The sequence below is a fragment of the Mus musculus genome, chromosome 1, assembly GCF_000001635.26.
Source record: "Mus musculus strain C57BL/6J chromosome 1, GRCm38.p6 C57BL/6J".
NCBI classification, from domain to species: domain Eukaryota; kingdom Metazoa; phylum Chordata; class Mammalia; order Rodentia; family Muridae; genus Mus; species Mus musculus.
In genome coordinates, this window is record NC_000067.6 from 160,941,044 (window position 1) to 160,966,328 (window position 25,285).

Here is a 25,285-nt window from a genome sequence, read left to right on the forward strand (position 1 = left end):
CCATGTCTCCAAACTTAAGCATTAAATTTGGACCTTAAAAAAAATGCCTGTAGTTTTCAGGAAATACCAGCATTTCTTTTTTTTTTTTTTTTCTTAAAGAAGGCAAAGTGTATATGCTCTAGTTACATCCTGGGTTTGGTTTGTTCGGTTTTGGTTTTGTCCTGTCTGTTTGCACTGGAGGGACTGAACCCAGAGCCTTGCACATGTTAGACAAGTACTATATTGCTGAAATACAGTCTCACCCTTTAAATTTATATGAAGAGATTACTCATCTTGTTATTCCCTCTGTCTTAGTTAGGATTTCTACTTAGTTAGGGTTTCTATTACTGTGATAAAACACCATGACCAAAAGCAGTTTGGGGAAGAATTTATTTTGCATGCCCATTCATGTGCCACAGTCCATTATTGGCAGAATTCAAGACAGGAACCGAAGCACTCCATAGAAGAGTGCTGTTGCTGGGCGGTGGTGGCGCACGCCTTTAATCCCAGCACTCGGGAGGCAGAGGCAGGCGGATTTCTGAGTTCGAGGCCAGCCTGGTCTACAGAGTGAGTTCCAGGACAGCCAGGGCTACACAGAGAGAGAAACCCTGTCTTGAAAAACCAAAAAAAAAAAAAAAAAGAAGAAGAGTGCTGCTCACTCAGACTGCTGTCTTAGCACCATGACCACCAGCCCAGGGTGACACTGCCCACAATGGGCTGGCCTCCCATATCAGTTATTGATCAAGAGAATGTATCACAGGCTTGCTTGTACACCAGTCTAGTGGAAGCATTTTCACACAAAATTAGCCAACATACTCACCAAGACTGTAAGCAAAATTAGCCCAGAACCACTGAAGCAGTAATAAGATTTTTAAAAGTTTCTTCCTTATGCAATTGTACAGTCCTAGATTTCAAATTGCTATGGAAGCTGGCTTAAGGATTGCACCAGACCAGTGGTCCTCTTTGCTTTATGGGGATCAGCCTCACAAATCTCATATGCAGTCTATTATTGACAAGGTAGTGTCTTTATTGTCCCTTACTTCATAACTGATTTTGGAGTCTTGATAATTATTATCGAAGTTATTTTGTGTGTCTTGGTTTGATGAGCCATCTCTCAAGCTTCTAACCATGTGTGTGTGTGAGTGTGTGTGAGTGTGTGCGTGCGCGCGCACACTCACACACACACATAAGTGCACATCCGTGCCATGGCACACATAGCAGATACAACACAATTTTGTAGACTTGGTTTTCTCCTTCCACTTTTATGTGGGTTGTGGGAATTGAATTTGGGTTGTCAGGCTTATGTAGCATATGCCTTTACCTGCTGAGCCATCTGCTTCCTGGGAGTTCTCCTCTGTGTATGCCTGCTATATATGGTACACATCAAACCAAGACACACAAAATAACTTGGATTTTTTTAAATCATAATTTTTGTCTATACGTGTTTATATAAAGTATGAGGCTTTTGTCAGTTACTAGATTTTTGTGTGTATGTGTCATTTTAGGTCACCAAACGTGATGAAGACTCTTCTTTGATGCAACTGAAAGAAGAATTTAGGACTTACGAAGCTCTGAGGAGAGAACATGACTCCCAGATAGTGCAAATTGCTATGGAAGCTGGCTTAAGGATTGCACCAGACCAGTGGTCCTCTTTGCTTTATGGGGATCAGTCTCACAAATCTCATATGCAGTCTATTATTGACAAGGTAGTGTCTTTATTGTCCCTTACTTCATAACTGATTTTGGAGTCTTGATAATTATTATTTTGTAGTTATTTTATTTAACAAATGAATATTATCGTAAATAGTATATGTCAGAGTTCTGTAAATGAGATTCAGTGTGTCCAGATGATATGTCATAGCTAGTCCTATCAGAATGACAATAGTGTTACAGTGCTTCAACCAGTGCTCTCATGGTCCTTCTCATCACCTCTCTTCCTTTATTGCCCAAAGAATCTTGAGGGCTTTGTGTTTCCTGGAACTGGAGTTACAGATACTTGCAAGCTACCATGTGGGTGCTGGGAATCAAACCGTATTTAGGAGAGCAGCCAGTGCTCTGAACCACTGAACCATCTCTTCAGCCCCTAACCCTGCTTCCAAATGCTTTTTTGTTTTATATAGGAGCTTTTAATCCATGATCTTCCAGATGTGTACCTTGTGGCTTTATGATTCCCATTCAGAATTTTTTTTTTTTTTTTTTTTTTTTTGTAGATGGTGACCCTTTTATTTTTGCTTTGGAGAATGGGTTTAGACATTTAACATTTTTATGTATCACTTTGTATATGTTTCATATAAAATTAATGTAGCAATATTGTATAAAGTTACATATGTATTTTTATTTTTTATATAGTTGTTTAAAAGAGTTTAGTTTTCATTAAAGAGAAGCAAGACAACTCCTTTGGAGTTAAATGAGCAGGAAAATGTAATTCCTCAGTGCAAAGTCGTAAGAACTGATACAAGATAATAAAGTGATCTGGGCTTGTTTCCTGCATGATCAGACTTCACATTGCAAAGAGCAAAACTTCTGATTTAACAGATGTAGACAGGGTCCAAGAATGAGCTTGTCATAAACTCCTGTGTGATGCTCATGTTCTAAAGAGACAGAGTGAGAACTATTTCTGTCAAAGTCATTCCTTCTTAACCATAGTAAATACATTCAAAAGGTTTCTCTCTTTCTTCTGCATCTTCCTCCCAAGTGCTGGGATTAAAGGCATGCACGACCACTGTCTGGCTCCAGTATATATTCTTTCATGATGATGAAGCCTACAGAATTGTGCAAAGGCTTCACCATATTAAATACACTCACAAGGTTTCTGTCTTAGTGTTTCCATTGCTAGGAATAGACATCATGACCAAGACAACTCTCATAAAAGCAAACCTTTAATTGGGGCTGGCTTACAGTTTCAGAGGTTTAGTCCATTTTCATCATAGCAGGAAGCATGGCAGCATGCAAGCAGTCATGGTGCTGGAGAAAGGCTGTAAGTTCTGCATTTTGATCCAAAGGCAGCCAGGAAGAAACTGTCTTCCGGGGAGGGAATAGGAGGGTCTGTTTTGCACTTGGTGGAGCTTCAAAGTCCACCCTCAGATATCCACTTCCTCCAACAAGGTCACACATCTGAATAGAGCCACTCCTTGTGACAAGCAAATTCAAACTCCCACATTCCACTTACTGGCCCCATAAGCTTGTTGGAGTACAGGAATGTATGGGGACCATACTTAAACATGGCATAATGGAAAATACATGTGGTCCAACTTCAAAAGTCCCCATCATCTATACCAGTCTCAAAAATGTTAAAAGTCCAAAGGTCAAAGTCTCTTCTGAGATCCATCCAATCATGTAACTGTAATCCCCATGTCTCAACTTCGGAGCTTGCTTAAGGTTCCCCCACGGCACCCAACAGCAGTACTCCCAGAATAATTTTACATAGAATAAATATTACCTCTCATGATAAGTTTGATAAAATTTTCAGTAACCATGTTTTTATTTTATCACCTGTCTGTTTTGGTATAAAGACCACTATAATAAATATCCCAAAACATGACAGTTTTTGAAAAACTGGTAGATTGAGAATTGAGAAATTAGTTTTATTTTGTTTTCTGCTTTTTACTGTTTATAACTCTTCCTTGAATACCTTCATACTAGTCATGGTTCTCTAGAATAACAGAACTTATAGAATGAACATATATATATATATGGGATTTACTAGAACAAGCTTTTTATTGTGTGAGTGTATGTCTCATTCCTTTTTTTTATTGTTTTATTTTTTGTTTTTTTTTAATTGGTTATTTATTTACATTTCAAATATTGTCCCCTTTCCTAGTCTCCCCTCTGAAATTCTCATTAAGTTTTAGAGAAATACTTAACCTTCAAGAATCCCAAACTAAATCAGAATATTTTAAAAAATATTCTTTGACAAGTTCATCTTGATCATATCTATTTCAGCTGCCCTTTCTCATTTTTCCTACTCAGAATGATACATTCTTCCTACCTTCATAATCTCTTTGTTTTTCACAATAATCTTCCAAGTCCAGTTAGTGACATCAGCATACACACAAGCTTGGGGCCATCCACTGGAACATGGTACCAGGGGTACGAACATCCCTAAAGACACTTAACACTTTCTTCTCTGGAAACCATCAACTGCCAATAACTTCTCTAGGGGTGGAGCCTCATAGTCTATCTCTCATAAGCTGGAATGATGGCTGGCTTGATCTTGTACAGGTAACTATAGCTGCTATGAGTTCAGGAGGACAACTGTGTCATGTCTAGAAGACAGTTCACAGCACGTCTTCTCATTCTCCAGCTTTTACATTTTTTTTTAAAGATTTCTTTATTTATTTTATGTAAGTACACTGTAGCTGTCTTTAGACACTCCAGAAGAGGGTGTCAAATCTCATTGTGGATGGTTGTGAGCCACCATGTGGTTGCTGGGATTTGAACTCAGGACCTTTGGAAGAGCAGTCAGTGCTCTTAACTGCTGAGCCATCTCTCCAGCCCCAGCTTTTACATTCTTTACATCCCTTTTTTTGTATTCTTTGGTGGTGGTAGTGGTGATGTGATAAGATATCCTATTTAACTCTGAATATTCAACAGTCATTTATTCTCAGAACTTTTACAAGTTATGAGTCTCTAAACTAACTGTTGTCCACGAGGAAAGAAATATCTCCAAGCAGGGTTGAGAAATGCATTGATCTATAAGCATAAACAAAAATATTGAGGCAGTTTGATGACATGTCCATCTAACAAAACAAGCAGATTCACCCATAGGGCCTGTAACCTACTTGGTCATTGGCTTTTAACAAGTTTAAAATGCCAGATATGAATACCAGATGTAGAACAGCCCATATTCCAGTTTTAAAAGCTTCTTGGTTACCCCAGTAACTTTCATGCCACATTACCTTGATGAGCACCTTTTGCCTGGGCAGGTTAGCTGATAGGTGAGACCATTATTGACTTACCTCCCCCCAGCACCCTGCATAGAGCCATATAGCACCATGAAAGCTAGTCAAGAGGGAGGAAGATTCCACATCTTTTCCAGTTTGATCTCTCTGTGTCCTGCAATCAAATCATAACAGGATTTTTTTCAACTATACTAGACATTTGAAATTATTTAGACTTTAATATATGAAATTTAGTTTGTACAGTTTATATATTTAGTGTTCTGATATTTGGTCTTAAGAACTTGAACTCATTCAGTATGACTATTCAGTGGCATTATTCTTACTATTATCTGACATTATCTCTCTATTATACTTCTAAATTTCAGGTATATGGAAAGTCTACCAAGAATCTAACTAATATATGGGGAGAAAGACCTCCTATTTGAAGAGTTTCATAACAGACAGAAAATAGTATTGTACACAATGTACCAAACTGGATAGAAAGAAACTGCTTTAGATAGCAGGTGTTTCAGTCTGGCCACAGCAGAGGTTAAAATGAAGGTGTAAATAAACTGTGGTTTAAAAGGGTTATCTGAACTTTTGGAAAATTAATGTTTACTTTTCTTTTAAGTTACAGACCCCTGCCTCATTTGCACAGAGTGTTCAGGAGCTAACAATTGCTCTCCAGCGGACTGGAGACCCAGCGAATTTGAACCGACTAAGACCCCATTTGGAGTTACTCGCAAACATTGACCCTAGTCCAGGTAAAGCTAAGAGAAGTTAGTGGACTGTGTATGTGTCCCTCAGTACTGCTTGGTTCTTCAGTTATCTTTTGTTATGTTTCCTCTAAAGTTTCCCAAAGTAGCTTTTTCAGCTTTTCTTTGGCTGCATTTCCATTATCCCATCTTCTCATAATACCTTGTTCTATTCATTATTCTCTTTCTTAGCCTTTTCTTGGGCATTTCTTTCTCACCCCTTCTTGACCTGAAAATATACCTAATGACCTGTTACTTGAACAGTATTTCAGCTGCTATCCTCTCAGAGTTCGCTCCTACTATGGAACTGAATCTACATACTGCTTACTATAGTTTCCTAGTCACTCCTTCCAGATAGGACTTCTGAGTCCTCAAACTGCTTTGTTTTTATTTGTACCACTCTACCCCACCCCATCCACACAGTGCTGTCTGTGTCCTTGGAACTGTTTCTTTTGATTCTTAGTCTCAAATGTTACCTCCATATAAAGTAGATTCCCCAAGAGCTCTGCCAGTGCTCCTGTCACTGCAGACCATTTCCCCAGTGCTTCCTGACACTCAGCATCATCTGTCTGTTTCAAAGTGAGCTCATCTTTGATGCCTGCTCTCCTAGCTATGTTTCTTTTGTCTTGTTTGCATGTTCTTTCACCTGTCCTACATACCTTTTGAGACATGGGATTTATCTGTTTTTCTTTCGTAATTTCCTGTGACCCACTTCCTGTTTATTCCTAAATGATAGCTTTAGTCCTTTCCTCTGAGACTTAATGTTTTCAATTTTCTCTACTCTGATGCTGTCAGTTCAGGTTACTATTGCTTCAGAGTAAATCAAACTTCACATATGCCTTTTTAGTAAGGTGTCATTGCTTATAGAATGGCTCTGTCTTTCAGAGCCTCTTAAAGTTTCACCACTCCATGTTTACAGAGCTGGTCCCCAATGGCTCAATCAAATCATTCATACCTTTTCATGTGTATGTGTGTGGGGGGGGTAGCAATTATTTTCCCCATTTTTATTAATTGGCATTCTGAATAATTTAAAAAAGTGCTTGCCACCATATTAGTATATCTCCTACAGCTGGCTGGTAGATTCTCTTACACAACAGTAGATAAACTGTTGACAGACACTCTGTCCCTGGACGAGTTCTCCAGTTCTATAGCACTGTCTTAAATTCACTCTGATCAGTCATTTGTCTCCACCATTCTAGTCAAACCTATTTTGTCAAGTTTACCAGTTCACCTCCCCACAACCTGTGTGTGTGTGTGTGTGTGTGTGTGTGTGTGTGTGTGCAAGCAATTTAAGAGAAAAGGGTTATTTCAGCTCATAGTACAGTCTATTATAGCAGGCAAGTCAAGGCAGCAAGAGCTTGAAGCAGCTTACATATCACATGCACAATCAGGAAACAGAGAGGGATGAATGCTACAGGTTAAGTTAGTTGTTTCTGTAAAAGCTAACATAATCTAGATTATCCGCCACAGGTGCATACCTAGAGACCTGTCTCTCTGCTGATTCTAGGGCCTTTTAAGTCAGCATCACTAATCATCACAGATGAAAAAGTGTCTGAAAGCTACCAAACAATTAACTTGATTACACTAGTTTAGTACTGGATAAAACTCTGCATAAGATTATAGGTTTTGTTTAATTTTTAATTTTATAGATGCTCCTCCTCCAACATGGGAACAGCTAGAAAATGGGCTGGTTGCTGTACGTACGGTAGTGCATGGATTGGTTGATTATATCCAGAACCACAGCAAAAAAGGAGCAGATCAACAACAGGTGAGGGGCTACTATTTGAAATCTTCAGATAAGCAGCTTTGGGTATACCTAGAAACTGGCTACTGTAGGTAGAGTTACAAAGCAAAAAAAAAAAGTTATGACTATTTTAAGACTGACTATAGTGGCTGGAGAAAGGATCCACGGTTAAGAGAACTGGCTGCTTTTTTGAGATAACCCAGTTCAAGTCCAAGCACCAACATAGTGGTTCACAACCTCCTATAACTCCAGTTCCGAGGGAATCAGATGCCCTGTTCTGGCCTATGGTAAACACCCATCCCTATAAAAGAATTTTTAAATTGCTTTGCTTTAAAAAAAGATTCTGACTATAGATACTGTACGTTTGCATAGCAGTTAGTGTTTTAATTTTTCTTAGGTAATTTTATGTTACATTTCAGCTTGATAATGTCACTTTTTGATACCAATGATGAATCACTAGTACTTTTCAAATATTTGTAGATTTTTTTTCTGTGTAGTATTTTAAAGAATTTCACTAATAATATTTATTATACTATGTGCCAAACCATCTTCTAATTTTAAAAAAATATTGTTTTCTACTTATTTGTATATATGCGTAGAGATGAGAGGACAGCCTTATAGGTCCTGGAGGCTTGACAGCATCACTCACTAAACCATCTTGTTGGCCCAAATTTTGTGGTTTTTCTTAGGAGCCAGCTTTATGTTATATGAACACTAACCAAATATTAGAAGAGTATACATTTCAAAAGTCTTTTTGGTTTTGTTTTTTGTGAGAGACAAGGTCTCACATAATCCTCTGGTAATCCTACTGAATGAGCATAAAGACCATTACCCAAATTCTTTGATCAAATTAGGCAAGCATTATTTTCTATCCGTCAGGACTAGCTTCCTAAAGCATGGTTTGAGAAAATAGTATCAAACACAGGATATTTATTTATTTGGGGTTTATATTAGCCCCAAAATTGCAAGGCTAAGGGGTTTTCAAGGATTTTGAGTTATGTAGGAACTTGGCAGAACATAGAGATCAAGGTCTAGGGTACTGAACTCCTGCTGAGAGTTTCTGAGTGTATCTGTCTTGTCTAGAAGACACTGTTGTGCTCTGGTCCTCCCTGACCTCTGGCTTCTACAGTCTTTCTGCCAGACCTCTCATCCACGATGAGAGTCTCTAAGCCTTGGTGAAAGTGTATGTGTGCATATGACAGAGATGTCCTGTTTGTAACTGAGCATTCCACAGTCACCTGCACTGTGACCAAGACCCACTACCCTGAGAAACTTCTCTGATGTGGTCTATGTAGTGTGTGTGGATGTTTTATCTGCATGTATATACATATGCTTGGTTCCTGTGGAGGCCAGAAGAAGGTGTCTTATTTCCTGGAACTGGAGTTCTAGATGGTTGTGAGCTGCCATATGGGCCCTGGGAATTGAGTCCAGGTCCTTTGGAAGAGCAGCCAGTGCTCTTAACCGTGAGCCCCTGTTAGAACTACTTTTAAATTTTAATTTTGGACCTGGAAAGGTCGCTCAGTAGGCAGAAGTTTTTTTGCAAGCTAGGCATCCTCTGTTCAATCCTAGAACCTAGGTAAAAGTGTAAGGAAAGAACCAACTCCACAAAATTGTCCTCTGACAACCCCCAAACTAATAATGAATAATTAAAATTTAATTTTGAACTCTGATTTTCCCCCCTCAATAGTATTGCTCTGAGTAGTTTAGATAAATGTGTGAATTAGCTTAAGTTCTTCTGTGCTGTAAGAATCCTAAATGGAAAACATAAAAACATTTGTTACTGTTTTGTTTTATGTCTGATGTTTTGATCTTGGCCTTAGCCTCCACAGCATAGCAAATACAAAACATACATGTGTCGAGATATGAAGCAAAGGGGAGGATGCCCTCGTGGTGCCAGCTGTACGTTTGCACATTCACAGGAAGAACTGGAAAAGTAAGTATGAAAACCATGAAACACAGACTTGGGAATAGGGAATGATTTGTTGGCTTTAAGAAACACAGTAAGAGGGGCTGGTGATGGAGAGATGGCTCAGTGATTAAGAGCACTGGCTGTTTTTCCAGAAATCCGAGTTCAATTCCCAGCAAGTGCATGGTGGCTCACAACCATCTGAATTTGGATCTGATGCCCTCTTCTGGTGCGTCTGAAGACAGAAATAGCAATAGCATATACACATACATAAAATAAATCTTTAAAAATATATATAAAAGGAATAATTGAATTCAACACTTAGGAAATATTTATGAATTAGTACATTTCTTAAAAGTTTTTTTTTTAGTTTTCATTATATTGTTCTTATAAATGGGAAGCTATATTTTATCAACTAGATGACATTAGTTATTTCCACACTCACAAAAAGTTCTAGTTCTTTTTAACAATTTTAATTGCTTCTTACCAATTGTGTGCTGTATTTGTAGTTGAAACATTTGCTTTTCATACAGGTTTCGTAAAATGAACAAACGTCTGGTTCCCAGAAGACCCTTGAGTGCCTCTTTGGGTCAACTTAATGAGGTGGGCCTGCCTTCAGCACCTATACTTTCTGATGAAAGTGCAGTGGACTTGTCCAACAGAAAACCTCCTGCACTCCCAAATGGAATTGCATCGTCAGGGAGCACAGTGACACAACTGATTCCACGTGGGACAGACCCCAGCTTTGATTCTTCTCTGAAACCAGTAAAGCTAGACCACCTGAGCAGTAGTGCTCCGGGGTCCCCTCCTGACCTGTACGTCTTCAAGTTTCTTCCTTGTAAACTGAGTAGAGGGAAAGAAGAGTTTGGTTCTAACCCCAGTGGTTCCTTGGTGTTATTGTTTGTTCTTCTGTTTTGAGTCAAAGTCTGTCCTTTAACTTATTACTTCATAGCTAAGGATGACTTTGAACATCTGAGCCGCCTGCCTGCACCTCCAGGTACTGGAATGGCAGACTAGCAGCACCATGCCCAGTTATGTGTGCTAGGGATTAAAACCACCAACTGAGCTACATCCTGGCCCAGAAAATAAAATGTTTGCCTTTGTTTTATTGGCTTTTACTTACTTTTTCTGCACTGATGATTTTTTTTTTAAAGAAAGATTAATTCCTTTAAATTTGTAGAAGAGATTGACATTCAAATATATTGATTTTCCAAGTACTGGCAGTCTTTTTATATGAAACATTTAATGTATATTAAAAGTATATTTTAGAGACTTTAAACTTGTCTTGTATAATTTTGCTCCCTTAGGCTGGAATCTGCCCCTAAGAGTATTTCTGCCTTACCTGTGAATCCACATCCTGTACCTCCAAGGGGACCAACAGATCTGCCTCCCATGCCTGTCACCAAACCAATTCAGATGGTACCTCGAGGTTCTCAGCTATATCCAGCACAACAAGCAGATGTTTATTATCAGGATCCTCGAGGAAGTGCCCCAGCTTTTGAGACAGCACCTTACCAGCAGGGTACTGATCTTTCATTTATATTTATATGTATATGTATATTTATATTTATATTTATTTCCTTATTCTGTGATGAGTAATCATTTACACAGGGGCTTCCTTTAGATAAGAGAATATTTTTAATATTTGGAAAACAGGTTTTCATGATCAACTAAATTTCTTTGCCTGCTTAAAGTTGTGTAATAAATGTATTTTAGCCACTCAAATTTATCATATGGATAAAAAAGGATAAAATTTATTTATTTTATAGAAGGATTAACATTTACAGAGCAAATATACTGTGTAAAGCTAACCTAACTCTTTTCAAGAATGAAAAAAAAAAGAAAGTAGTGGATGTAAACTAAATTTACAGTATGATTTCCTTCCTTTTAATTATTGATATTGGCCTTGAAAAGGTGCTGAATACAAGTCTTTAGAGCAGTGATTCTCGATCTGTTCGTTGTGACCCCTCTAGAAAAGCTATTTCCAAAAACATTACAATTCGTGACAGTAGCAAATTAAATAGTTATGATGTAGCAACAAAAATAATGTTATGGTTGAGTCAGCACAACATGAGGAACTGTGTTAAAGGTTTGCAGCATTAGGAAGGTTGAGAGCCACTGCTTTAGAGGTTCTGTAGTCTAGGGTCAGCTTACTAGTAAAGTGTGTGTGCTTGTACATGCCTTTGATCCCAGCACTCAGGGGGCAGAGGCAGAAGCCTGATCTACATAGTTCCAGGATAGCCAGGACAACTTAGTAAGACTCTGTCTTACAATCAAATAAAGCAAAACAAAAGATTAAAGGGAATACTGATATTTATTTCAAACTAAAGTATTGAATCTCATCAAAATTAGAGGCTATTTTTGTTTTTTTGTTGTTGCTGTTTGTTTTTAATGGTAATAGATTAAAGTATCTTTTATTTCCTTCCCTCCCCCCCCCCTTTAGGTTACATATGTCATCTCTGCATTCAAAAGTAGTTCATTTTTATTGTTTTGTTATTGCTTATTTATTGGTTGGTTAGTTGGTTTTCTGAGACAGAGTTGCTTGCAGTATATATACCAGGCTTGCTTTGAACTCACTGTAGCTCAGACTGGCCTTGAATGAAGATGATCCTCCTGCCTCACCCTCCTGAGTGCTGAAATTGCAGGCATCTAGCATAAGAATAGATTTTGATGACTGATAGTGGTTATAAAAGAATCTGACTTGATTTTTTTTTTTAATCTCTTGAAAAAATATATATGTTTTTGTTCAGGCAGCCAATGTGTAGCTTTATGCTCTATGAGGAAGAGTTCAGTTACAAAAGCAGAAATCTTTGTAGCTATATTAAGCATGAAAAGATTTAGTGGAGAAATGGGTTCTTTCCATGTTGATGGAAGCATTAGAGATGCAGACTTAAACTAAGTCTTTAGGAAATGTGTCCTAGAAAAGCACTACTTTGCTAGATGTAGAGAGCAGAGATAAAACCTTCTGCCTTAACTGGAGGTTTCTGGGAAATGTACTGCTAGAACTCTTGTCTCAAGGACTCTAGAGCCAGAGAAGTCACTAGATGTATAGAGCAAAGTGCTGAGCGTTTCATACAGTATACTTGAACACATTTCTAGCACTGCCTCCCCTTACTACCTCCCATCCCTTTCTACACAAGTTGGAGGCTGAGTGTTTTTATTTCTTTTTCTCCCATCAAGTTCAGTTTATGTTGCCCAGCTAATCTTGGGAGTGGGACCTGCTCTGGTCAGCCTACAAGAGGTCACATCAGTAAGAAAAATGGACTCTCCCTCTCCCAACAGTTATCAAATGCTAATAGTTTCTCAGCTAGTGGTAGGATTGCATATTCCTATTTCCTCCTCTATGCTAGGATTTTTTTTTCCTGGCTGGAACTTGTGCATACTGTCATAATTGCTATGAAAAGTGGCTCTTTGGCATATCATATCTTCTAGCTCATAATAGTTTTGAAGTTGAAACTCTATAGTAGCAGGGCCTGAAAGAGGTCTGTAATTCCAGCTACTGAGGAACCTGAGGCAGGAGGATCTCAAGTTCTAGGCATGCCTGGGCTACAGAGTGAGTTCAAGGATAGTGGTCTTCAGAAGACCCTATTTCAAAATGAACTATTTAAAAGGGGGCTAAGAGGGGGCTGGCGAGATGGCCCAGTTGTTAAGAGCGCCGACTGCTCTTCCAAAGGTCCCGAGTTCAAATCCCAGCAACCACATGGTGGCTCACAACCATCTGTAATGAAATCTGATGCCCTCTTCTGGAGTATCTGAGGACAGCTACAGTGTACTTACAGATAATAATAAATAAATCTTTAAAGGGGGGGGGGGCTAAGAACCTAGCCGAGTAGTGGAGTGCTTGTTTAGTATGCATGCAGTCTTGGATATGAAAATCCACAGAGTTAAAACTAAAGTAGAACCTGAGTTTCAAGGATGCTTGTGAAATTTAATTTTTAATTTCCAGTAAGTGCATTATATTAAGACAAACTAGAAGAAAGGATCAGTCTACTATTTTTGACTATATGTATATTGATCCTTTCCATTTATTTTCAATAATTATTTGTTAATTGGTAGAAAAAGAGGTTTTCCCTGGGATTGAATTTCAGGACCTTGCCAATTCCAGGTAAACACTAAGCCCCACTCCAGGCCCTAAGGAAAATATTTGCTTTCTAATTGTCACAAAGCTATTGTAACTATACAAGTAGTGCAAAAGTTTATCAAAATTAAGTAGATTATTAATACTTAAGTGACTTAATGTTTTTGGGTTTGAGTTTTGGTTTCTTTGTGTATCCTGGCTGTTCTGGAACTTGCTATGTAGACCGGGCTTGCCTCAAACTTTGGTATTTGCCTGGCTCTGCCTCCTGAGTGCTGGGATTAAAGATGTATGCCACCATCGCCCAGCTGTGTTTTAATGTTTTAAAAGGAAAAAAAAAGCTTATATAGAAAAATAGAAGAGCTCATTATTGTTTTGGGTTCTTCTTTTGTGTTGCACAGGTATGTACTATACTCCACCACCATGTGTGTCCCGCTTTGTCCGACCTCCACCATCTGCTCCTGAACCTGGTCCTCCATACTTGGATCATTATTCACCCTACCTCCAAGATCGTGTCATAAACTCTCAGTATGGCACACAGCCACAACAGTACCCACCTATGTACCCAGCTCACTACGATGGCCGCCGTGTATACCCTGCTCAGTCTTACACAAGAGAGGAGATGTTCCGGGAAAGCCCTATACCCATTGACATTCCATCTGCAGCAGTGCCGTCCTATGTACCTGAGTCCAGAGAACGGTACCAACAGGTAGAGGGTTACTACCCGGTGGCTCCTCATCCAGCTCAGATCAGACCTTCATACCCCAGGGTAAGCTGTATTTTTTTTCTTACCTAGATTTAATTTACTTTTTGTATATGTATGTGTAATTGGTGTGTGAGAGCGAGCACAGGTACATGTACACCACAGCACACTTAGGTCAGAGGAAAACTCTTGAGCATAAGTTTACTTTCCACGCTGCTAGCTGGGATCTTTCTTGTTGCTACTGCTCAGAATATTCCAGGTTAGCTTGTCTGTAAGCTTCCAGCATCTGTTTATTCCTCCCATCCCATAGCCATCCTGGGATTACATGTGTGCCCATGGTTTCCAGAGATCAGCCTTGGGTTGTCAGGCTTGCAAGCCAAGACAGTGCTTTTGCCCGTTGTGCCATCTTCTTGGTCCTGAAATTTGAAGTTATTTTAAAAAACAAAATATAAATCTAAACATTCTTCGTTTGTGTCCTAAGACTTGATGAGTTAGGAAATTTGGAAGATCTTGGGAGAGTTTAGGTTGACCTTTTTTTTTTCTCTTTAATATTGATATTTCTAAATGTTATGATGGGTATATATTCTGCGCCTGAATTCATTCATTCTATCTATCTATCTATCTATCTATCTATCTATCTATCTATCTATCTATCTATCTATAAATAATATGGTTAATTAATGTGCTTTGGGATTCTTTGTCAATTTTAAATAATCTTCCAATTACCAGGATCCTCCTTATAGTCGGCTTCCTCCTCCCCAACCCCATCCTAGTCTGGATGAGCTACATCGAAGGCGGAAGGAAATAATGGCCCAGCTAGAGGAAAGAAAAGTCATCTCTCCACCTCCTTTTGCACCGTCACCAACATTGCCTCCTGCATTCCATCCAGAGGAAGTAAGCATATTATTTTTAATCCTGCTTATAGTTTACCATTATCACTTTTTGTAGCCTGTTTAATAAATTATGAGAGCCAAGCAGAGGTAGCACACACCTTTAGTCCCAGGAAGCAGAGACAGGTAGATCTCTTGAGTTTGAGGCCTGTCTGGTCTACAGAGTGAGTTCTAGAACAGCCAGGGCTACACAGCGATACCCTGATTTGGAAAAAAAGAGAGAGAACGAGAGAAAGGAAGGAAGGAAGGAAGGAAGGAAGGAAGAAAGAAAGAAAGAAAGAAAGAAAGAAAGAAAGAAAGAAAGAAAGAAAGAAAGAAAGAAAGAAGGAAATCTGTTCCCAAGAAGATGGTTATCAAATTTCAAAATTATGAGGCTATTTTCTGGTTTTCTCCGAGGGAGTCATTGTTTTATTACACATTTAGATTCATAAGCCATTTAAAATTGAGTTATTAAATGAACTGTTAGAATCAAAGTCCATTTTTCCTCGGCAGGGATAGCTCATTGGCCTTATACCAAGGACTGATTTGAGCATCCTTTTTTCAGTGTCCCATAGTCAGCTTTCCTATAACTGGTTAATTAGGGTAGGTGTGGTGGCCTGTAGTTCTAACACAGTAGGATACTGAAGCAGAAGCAAGCCTTCACTGCATATAGAGACCCTGTCTCTATAAAAGTGATAGATAGCCAACTGTGATTCTGAAATCTCTCCTTTCATTGGTCTATTTCTGTCTTTATACCAGTACTGCATTTATTTATTTATTTATTTATTTATTTATTTATTTATTTTTCTTTCTTCCTTTTTGTGTGTCTTGGGGGTGAGGGTGGGCATATGTGGAGGTGAGAGGATGGCTGTTAGGATAGGAGTCAGTTGTTTGGTTTCAAGGATCCAAACTTAGGTTGTCAGATTTGCACATACTTCACTTGAGCTGTCTGACTGATCCCTCATTCAATAGAATGTTCTACTTAAGTTGGACTCGTTGGTATAGGTTCTCCTAGTATTCAATTCAAAAATAAATAAACATGTTGGGATCTGGGAGTTTAGTTCCTTAAATTTTTAAATAATTGAGACATAAATTAAGATGTATTTTTAATCTAGCAATGGAGAAACCAGTAGTGTGGTTTTAAAAAGGTAGGAAAGATACACAAATACGGGTGGATGGTAAAAGTCACAGGGAATGTTTGGTTTATGTACCATAGTGCTGTAATTCTGACCATTACATTTATGTTTGTATAAAATAGTGCTAATAGATTTGTTTTGGTTTGGGGTTTTGTGAAACAGAATCTCACATTCTAGACTAGGTTTACCTTGAATTCACTCAAGCTGGCCTCAGATTCAGTGTCTCCTGCCTTAGCCTTCCAAGTGCTTGGATTACAGATGTGGACAACTATGCTCAGCAAAATATTGCTTATAGCTATTGTGAATGTTAGTTGTCCTAATTTTTTTCATTTCCGGCACTAATATTTTTCACTGGTTAGTTTTTCGAGGGATTTACCAGTTATATTTAGTTTTAATTAGACAGCCTGAGCTGAGACTGTAGATCAGTTGGAAGAGTAATTGGGTAGTATGCACAAATCTCTAAGTTCAATCAATAATGCTTTCTTTGTAAATTGAGCAAGGAGGCAGGAGGATCAAAAGTTCTAGGTCAACCTTGGCTACATAACAAGTTTGAGGCCAACCTGGGGTACATGAAACCTTGTCTCATACTTTATTCATTAGTTATACATAATGAATCTAATTGGAGTATAGACTTTGTTTTTTAAATCAAATGATATGTGTAAGAAAATGTGTAACAGCTGGGCAATGGTGGTGCATGCCTTTAATCACAGCACTTGGGAGGCAGAGGCAGGTAGATGGATCTCTATGAATTCAAGGCCAGTCTGGTCTATAAATGGAATTCTAGAATAGCCAGGCATATACACAGAAACCCTGTCTTGAGGTGGGGGAAAGAAAATTATGAGTAAACAATGTTGCCAACTGACTACATATGATAAGCATGAAAACTGGAAAGTGAAAGCTAGGTGTGGTGATACTCTTGAGCTACCATTTCAAGACACCATTTCAAAAATACAATAAAGTTGCTGGGCAGTGGTGGTGCATGCTTTTAATCCCAGCACTTGGGAGGCAGAGGCAGGCAGATCTCTGAGTTTGAGGCCAGCCTGGTCTACAGAGTGAGTTCCGGGACAGCCAGGGCTATACAAAGAAGCCCTGTCTCGAAAAAAAAAAACAAATTAAAAAAAATACAATAAAGTGAAGATTATTATACACAATAAATAGTAACTTGTTTAATGTATGAAGGTAATCTAAACAGAAGTTCATAGTGCCTCTGTCTCTTAGAGTGCTAGGATTAATATTGTTCACCGCCACACCTGGAAAGCTCTATATTTAAGCTTCCATTCTGATTATAAGCAGCCTATATATATAGTTGCCCTAAATTCATACATTACAGGAATACATGACATAGAAATAATGCTTTCTTCAAATTCCCATTTTCTATAACAGCCAACAGTTTTGTTGTGTATTTCAACTTTTTTATGTGCATGAACACATTTGCTGGAGTGGGGTGGAGTTGTGGATTGGTTTTGGTTTTGGGAAATCTATGTTAAAGTGAATTTATTCTTTTTTGTAGCTGCATAATATATAATATTCAGGTAGAAGAGCCTACTTGCTAGATATTAATATATTCTAAAAGTTAGCTGTTCTACATGAGCTAAGACTTTTAAAGTGTTTAGCATTATAAAAGTATATAAATATTACAATTTAATAAAAAATAATTGGCGTTGGAATGAAATATTGTTATTGGATAACCACAGAACTTTAGTCAAGAAGATAAAAATGAGGCCTTTTATTCTTTTACTTAATTGAATCAACCTTGGGCCAGAATGTATTTAGGACAGGGAATACTGCTGCTAAAGAAGCGTCAGCAGAGTTGCTGCATCATCCCCTACCTCATAAGCCGCATGAGATGCAAAGATGCTCTCAGCTACTGTAGCTGTTACTAAAGCACATTGAGGGCGGCCTAGCAAATGTACATACAGCATGATACAGATTTATCTAAGACAGTGGAGGAAAGTGTGAGCAAACTTCTTAAGATCCTAGCTTGATTTGCTGAAGGAAGTTGAAACTCAATCAATCAATATCTCTCTCTCTCTCTCTCTCTCTCTCTCTCTCTCTCTCTCTCTCCCCCTCCATCTCCCTCCATCCATCCCTTCCTCCTTCCCTCCCTTCCTTCCTTCCTTTTTTTTTAGCTGCCATTAACAAATATGAAAGCTAAAATAATCTTCACATTTTTCAGTCTATAAAAATATGTTCTGAAACTTAATAATCAAATAACTATCACTATATTGTTTTAAGTTGGTATTCTAGACATTCCACGCTTTTTCTGCTTTGTTAACTCATAGACCCATTTCCTATTTTCCCCCTCTATAGTTTTTGGATGAAGACTTGAAGGTAGCCGGAAAATACAAAGCAAATGATTATAGCCAGTATTCTCCTTGGTCATGTGATACCATCGGCTCCTACATTGGAACCAAAGATGCAAAACCCAAAGATGTTGTGGCAGCGGGGAGTGTGGAAATGATGGTATGTGTAATGGCTAAACATAATTAATAGAAATCTAGATACAGCCGGGCGTGGTGGCGCATGCCTTTAATCCCAGCACTTGGGAGGCAGAAGCAGGTGGATTTCTGAGTTCGAGGCCAGCCTGGTCTACAAGTGAGTTCCAGGACAGCCAGGGCTATACAGAGAAACCCTGTCTCGAAAAAAAAAAATAAAGAAGAAGAAAAAAAAATTATAGGGACAACTAATTGAGCTTTGCTTTTGTTTCATTTAAATATAAAGTATACTATTATCTTGACAAAGAAGAATTTTTATTATATATCATTTTAGGTAACAATTTCCCAACAATTAGTTGTTCAGAACCTAAGTTTATTTCAGGGTTGGAGAAATGGCTCAGTGTTTAAGAGAGCATATTGCTATTGCAGAGGACTTGAGTTTTGTTCCCTGTTTCCATGTTGGGCAGTTCACAACCACCTATAATTCTGGCTCCAGATGATCCAGTGCCTTCCTGGCTTCCATGGGCACCTACTCAGTCCATATACCCACACTGATGTACAAAGACACATAATTGAAATAATGTGTCCAGCAGTGGTACTTCTAGACTTTAATCCCAGCACCTGGGTACCAAATACATTAAAACTCTTCTTACAAGTCATATGTTTAAACAACCAACTTGGTTAATTTATTTGGTAAAGAAATCTAAAATCCTTTTTTAATGTATATTTTTTATTATTTTAAATGAGAATATGATAGTTGTGTAGCTTGCAAGTCAAGGTTTATTAATTTTCCCCCATAGCATTAAAATTTTGCAAAAGTAGTTAACCTCACTAATCTCATTTTTCTCCTTCACTCCTCCCTGTCAGTAAGTAACCTCTTCCCTGAGTTTAGATGTTATTACTTAGATACACACACACACACACACACACACACACACACACACACCTTTTTTCTTTTTCTTTTTTTTTTTAAACAAAAAACCCACTGGGTTTTCCTGTATTGTCCAGGATGACCTTGCATAAAGTATCCTTCTTGTCTCACCCCATGGAGTAGCTGAGACTCTAGGCAAGTGCCACTGTACTCAGCTTCTGCTCTTTCCTTTTTGAGACAGCATCTCACTAAATTTTGGGTTGGCTTTGAAATCACTCTGCATCGCACAGCTAATCTCAGGCTTGTGGTGCTCTTGTCTTAGCCTTACTAGTAGCTACAGCTATAGATTCGTGTTAACTGATCTTTTGCCATTATGTATAATTTTTCACTTCATTTTTTTTAAGGTTTTTTTTTTAGATTTGCTTATATTTATATGTGAGTGTTTTGCTCACGTGTATATAAGTGTTCTACATATGTGTCTGGTGTCCTCAGAAGTTAAAGAGCATTAGATAGATATCCTGGAATTAGAGTTAGGGATGGTCATGAGCTACCATGAGGGTGCTGGGATTCAAACCTGGTCCTTTGCAAGAACAAGCTCTCTTAACTTCTGAGCTATCTCTCTAACCCCTGTGTAGAGTCTCCTTGTGCACATCCATGAAAGTTTTGCTTAGACATGTATTCCTGGCCAAATGGATGATAAGCTTGAACTATATATTTAAAAAAAAAAAAAAAAGGCTGGATGTGGTGGTGTATACCTTTAATCTCAGCAGCACCGGGGTGTGGAGAGGGGGGCACAGAGATGGTAGGTGACAGAGTGAGACTCTGTCTCGAAAGAAAGAAAGAAAGAAAGAAAGAAAGAAAGAAAGAAAGAAAGAAAGAAAGAAGAAAGAAAGGGAAAGGAGAGGAGAGGAGAAAAGAAAGAGAGAGAAAGAGGGAGGGAGGGAGGACAGTACAGACAGACAGATTTGTGTAGGTTTTCATAGGTGATGTTTACCTAGCTGTTTCAAGACAAAACTAGTTCAAGTAGATGACAGTTCAGAGTAAGAAAGAATAATTAAATGAAAAACAAACCTGCAAGGGGACTGGGAGTATGACAGAGCAAGGTCCTGGGCTCTGCTCCCAGCATCAAGTAAGGTAAAATTAAGTTGAAACAAAATTTTTGATGTGCTTCAGTGAGCAAATGTGTGCTTCTACATCACAGGAAGTCTTTTAGCAGAATGAGTTGAAATAGAATAGTAATGTAAGATGCTTTCAAAAGGGGTATCACAGGCTGGAGAGATGGCTCAGCGGTTAAAAGCACCAACTGCTCTTCTGAAGGTCCTGAGTTCAAATCCCAGCAACCACATGGTGGCTCACAACCATCCATAATGAGATCTGATGCCCTCTTCTGGGATGTCTGAAGACAGCTACAGTGTACTTACATATACTAAATAAATATATCTTTAAAAAAAGGGGGGGGGGTATCACACTGAAGTAACATTACCAAAGTAATGCTAATTCCTTAAATTAGGAAAAATAAAATAAAACTACTAACCTAGTATAGATGCCATTAAAAGTTTTTCCAGATACATGAAAGAAGCCTTAACTCAGTGCCTCTCAGCATTGACTTATAGCTCAGGGGTAAAGTGCTTGCCTGACAAGTTAATGTTCATACATATGACTTAGGAATGGGTAGATTTATCATCTACTATCATCTGTCTGTAATTGTTGGTCATATAATTCTTACTGTGATCTAAAACCAATGTTTTATATGACATCCAAAGACAGCTAAAGACTTATTCTTACTAATAAGAACATCATACTCTTATTAACAACCCCTTTACAGAGCTGGTAGAAATTATGCTAAACATACTCTCATTTTTGCTTTTTGTTAGAATGTAGAAAGTAAAGGAACGAGAGAGCAGAGGTTGGACCTTCAGAGAAGAGCAGTGGAGACGAGCGATGATGACCTCATCCCGTTTGGAGACCGACCAACAGTCTCTCGATTCGGTGCCATCTCTCGAACATCCAAAACACTGTATCAGGGTGCTGGCCCACTGCAAGCTATAGCACCTCAGGGAGCACCCACAAAATCTATTAACATTTCCGGTAAGAATCCTAGAGTGGTAATTATGATTCTCAATGTAATTCTATCAGTGCTTTTAAGACTTTTTTTTAAAGATTTATTTATTGGTTATATGTAAGTACACTGTAGCTGTCTTCAGACACTCCAGAAGAGGGAGTCAGATCTCATTACAGATGGTTGTGAGCCACCATGTGGTTGCTGGGATTTGAACTCCGGACCTTTGGAAGAGCAGTCGGGTGCTCTTACCCACTGAGCCATCTCACCAGCCTGCTTTTAAGACTCTTAAAGGCAATTATTAAACTTTTCCCTATAAGAAAGCAATTGCACTTCAGGCAATTTTAGGAGTATAAACTAAAATTAACTCTTTCTATATTAAGACTGCTTGAGGGGCTAAGGTGTAAAGCTCAGTTGATAGAGTGTATGCCTAATATATATGAGACCCTGTATTCAATACCCCAAACCACATAAACCAGCTATGGCACATGCCAGTAATCCTAGTACTGGAGAGATGGAGGTAGGGAGATCGGAATGTTCAAGTGCAGCTTTGGGTGCATAGGGATTTCAAGGCTATTCTGGGCTAATGATCCTGTCTCAAGGGGGGGGGTGCTGCTTGTGACTTTTATCTTAAATAACTTCATTATTTATTAAAATAAGATTCTTGGAGTCTGAGGAGGTGACTGGCTGGATAAAGAAGATCTGAGTTTGGATCCCCAGTACCCACATAAAATGTAGGCGTGCGTGCGCGTATGCGTATGTGTTGTGTGTGTAATCCTAGTGCTTTGGGAAGATAATCTGACACCAACCCTCACCCCTACATTCAAACACTCGTGCACACAGTGAAAAGAAAGTATGCAAAACCTGAAGGTTCAATGGGGAAGAAACAAATGCATTGTCATTTTGGCAGACAGCTTTCTGCAGAGACAGATACCGTGTGCCGCTGCCTTCTGGATGATAGTGCCTTAGATGAATCAAACTGGTAAATGACATCATAAACCACAGTAAACTGTTCCTTTACAGATTACAGTGCATATGGAGCTCATGGTGGCTGGGGAGATTCTCCATACTCACCTCATGCAAACATACCTCCTCAGGGACACTTCATTGAGAGGTACAGCCATTCTTGTTCACTTGTTATAAATATCTGAAACATTTAGCTTTCCTTGCTTTGTTTTCTAGTCAGTAGTGATTTCACAAAATAAAACTTTATACAAAATTTACCTAATGGTTTCTTTCTTTTTTACCAAAGGGAGAAAATGTCCATGGCAGAAGTGGCCAGTCATGGAAAACCCCTTCTATCTGCTGAAAGAGAACAATTACGGCTAGAATTGCAGCAGCTGAACCATCAGATCAGCCAGCAGACCCAGCTACGAGGACTAGAGGTACAGACCTACAGATACTTTTTTCTTGTGTCAGGAATTTTGATGTAGAGTACCACTGTGTAGCCCACATGGCTTCAGACTCAGGATCCTCCTGTGTGGCCACATTGGTACTTACATCGAGCTTTCAGTGTTCAGCACTGTGCCCGTTTTGTGCTCTAGTTCTGAAGAGCTCCCAAGAATGTTAAGTTGGATATAATTTTCTTTCATCGTGTATATGTATTTTGTGGGGTGGTATGTGCACATGAATACAGATGTTGGAGGATCTGCCTGGAGCTGGAATTATAGCAGTTGTTGTAGGCCTCCTGACATGTATGCTGAGAACAAAACCCAGGGCATCAACAAGAGCGGTATCTGATCCTAACCATCAAAACACCTCTCCAGTCTCCTTAAATAGTAAGTTCTGAGACACAGTAAAGCAGCACGTAATTTTAAAGCCTTTGCCTAACGTTAGTATAGATATCCCTTCTTCAGAGGATTCAGAACTAAATTTAGTTCTTGGCTAATAGAAAAAGAATATTGTCTGAGAATAAACAGTAGTGGAGGAAAAAGGAAAGAAAGCCTGCCTCAAGAACATTGAGTTTTTATAGAAAAAAATATAGGATTTACATCATGGAAAATAGCAATGAGAAAGAAAGATACACATTTATAATTGATTTCTCTTTGAAATAGGAAAAAAGATTAAATTATTTTTGGTGCTGGAAATATGTCTTACCATTCTTGCAGAGGATACAAGTTTGGTTCCTGTCTTACAACTGCCTATAACTCAAGCTCCTGGGGATCCAGCTCTCCTTCTGGCAGCCATAGGCATCTGCATTTCTGTTTAATGTGTACATCGCAACATTCACACACGCCATCTCTGTCTCTGTCTCTGTCTCTCTCTCTCGAAAATAAAACACATCTTTTAAAACTCACTCTCCCTTAAAAATAAAATACATCTTTTAAAATTAAAACCATGTTTCTCAAGTGCTATTAAGACAAAATGTGTTTATAGTTGGGTTATTTTTACTGCAAACTTGTGGCTAGTTTAGTGGTAAAATACTTTGGGTAAAGTGTTTTCTATGTGGCATGAGGTGCGCTGAATTATGTGTGTGCTTGGCTTTGTGCACTAGGCTGTTAGTAACCGGCTGGTGTTACAGAGGGAGGTGAACACCCTGGCAAGCCAGCCACAGCCCCCTCAGCTGCCTCCAAAATGGCCTGGAATGATCTCAAGTGAGCAGCTCAGCTTGGAACTGCATCAGGTGGAAAGAGAAATTGGGAAGAGGACCCGGGAATTGAGTATGGTGAGTGCTGAAGGTGGGGAAGGTGGAATGAACTCTGTGACTCTAGAGCTGATTCCAGGTACCTTGAGGAATAAGTAATATTTAGGGTGATTCTAATAAAGATGAGTTGTCATCTGGTGGTATTATTATTTTAGGTTTGTCCTTTGTCAAAGACTTTGGGGAAAACAAGGGAATTAATTAGAAATTTTAAAGTTTCTGTTTAATGTACTCATTAGGGAAGCAGATGGGATGGTTGCTCTTTTGGACTCTGTAATATTAAGATATGTTTACACAATAAAATGTTACTTTTCATGGTCTTTTATAGAAGAGATATATAGTCTGTACACTGTTCTCTGTACTGCTTTTTCATGCTAGTTTGCAGCATTTTCAAAAGGTAGTGAGAAAAGGTGGGTTGTACTGTATACTTTAGTGTATACTCTCTCATCTACCTGTTTTTTATTGTTAATTCTTAGTGAAGTAGGAATGACTTTTTGTTTTTTTAATCCGTGTTGTGTGAATTTGGTCTAACCCATTACACCACAGATTACGGACTTTATTTCCTCTTCTTTTAAGGAGAACCAGTGTTCTGTAGACATGAAAAGCAAACTGGGTACAAGCAAGCAAGCAGAAAATGGCCAGCCCGAGCCCCAAAACAAGATCCGCACTGAGGACCTTACATTGACATTCAGGTAAAGAAAGGAACAGGAACACTTCTATAGACTTTAACCAGAGAGAGAGATAACTATCATCCTACCGTACACAAAGTATGAATGTTTTGATTCTTAAAAGATCTATTTTTTAAAAAAATAAGAAAATATGAATATATTCATTGGGTTTTTTTCAAGACAGGATTTCTCTATTCAGCCCTGGCTATCTTGGAACTCGCTCTGTAGACCTGGCTGGCCTTTAATTCAAGGCATATATCACCACTGCTCAGCAGGAGAAAAGAATATATTTTTACTAAATCTAGAATTAAAATTTTACTTTAGGAGTTAGAGTAGGATATAGCTACGGGCACTGGAGAGGCTGAGGTAGGAAAAGAGGAATTTGAGGTTAGTCTGGGCTACAAAGTGAGACTATCAAAACACGTGTATACACAAAACTTAGCACTTTACTGGGGCTCAGTACATTTTCTGATTACATTTTCTTCTCATTGCTTTAAGTGTGGTCTTATGCTTTTGACTTATAAAACATAATATATAGCTCATTTAATCATTTTTTAAAAATGA

The 25,285-nt window shown here is 38.5% G+C and overlaps 1 protein-coding gene across 2 annotated transcripts in view; it reads left to right on the forward strand.

Moving 5' to 3' along the window:
* Rc3h1 (RING CCCH (C3H) domains 1) overlaps positions 1 to 25,285 on the forward strand; it is a 68,566-nt gene that overhangs the window by 34,633 nt on the left and 8,648 nt on the right. Inside the window, exons 6-19 of one of the 2 annotated variants that reach the window (NM_001024952.2) lie at positions 1,485 to 1,685; positions 5,491 to 5,623; positions 7,264 to 7,382; positions 9,179 to 9,291; positions 9,798 to 10,079; positions 10,572 to 10,786; positions 13,741 to 14,108; positions 14,772 to 14,936; positions 18,358 to 18,510; positions 21,228 to 21,441; positions 22,436 to 22,526; positions 22,665 to 22,797; positions 23,907 to 24,077; positions 24,630 to 24,745. In NM_001024952.2, coding sequence (NP_001020123.1) covers positions 1,485 to 1,685; positions 5,491 to 5,623; positions 7,264 to 7,382; positions 9,179 to 9,291; positions 9,798 to 10,079; positions 10,572 to 10,786; positions 13,741 to 14,108; positions 14,772 to 14,936; positions 18,358 to 18,510; positions 21,228 to 21,441; positions 22,436 to 22,526; positions 22,665 to 22,797; positions 23,907 to 24,077; positions 24,630 to 24,745 — 2,474 coding nt within the window. Of the gene's footprint in view, positions 1 to 75; positions 997 to 1,484; positions 1,686 to 5,490; positions 5,624 to 7,263; positions 7,383 to 9,178; positions 9,292 to 9,797; positions 10,080 to 10,571; positions 10,787 to 13,740; positions 14,109 to 14,771; positions 14,937 to 18,357; positions 18,511 to 21,227; positions 21,442 to 22,435; positions 22,527 to 22,664; positions 22,798 to 23,906; positions 24,078 to 24,629; positions 24,746 to 25,285 lie in introns of those variants that run through there. The other variant, XM_006496908.3, reaches the window with a different exon arrangement.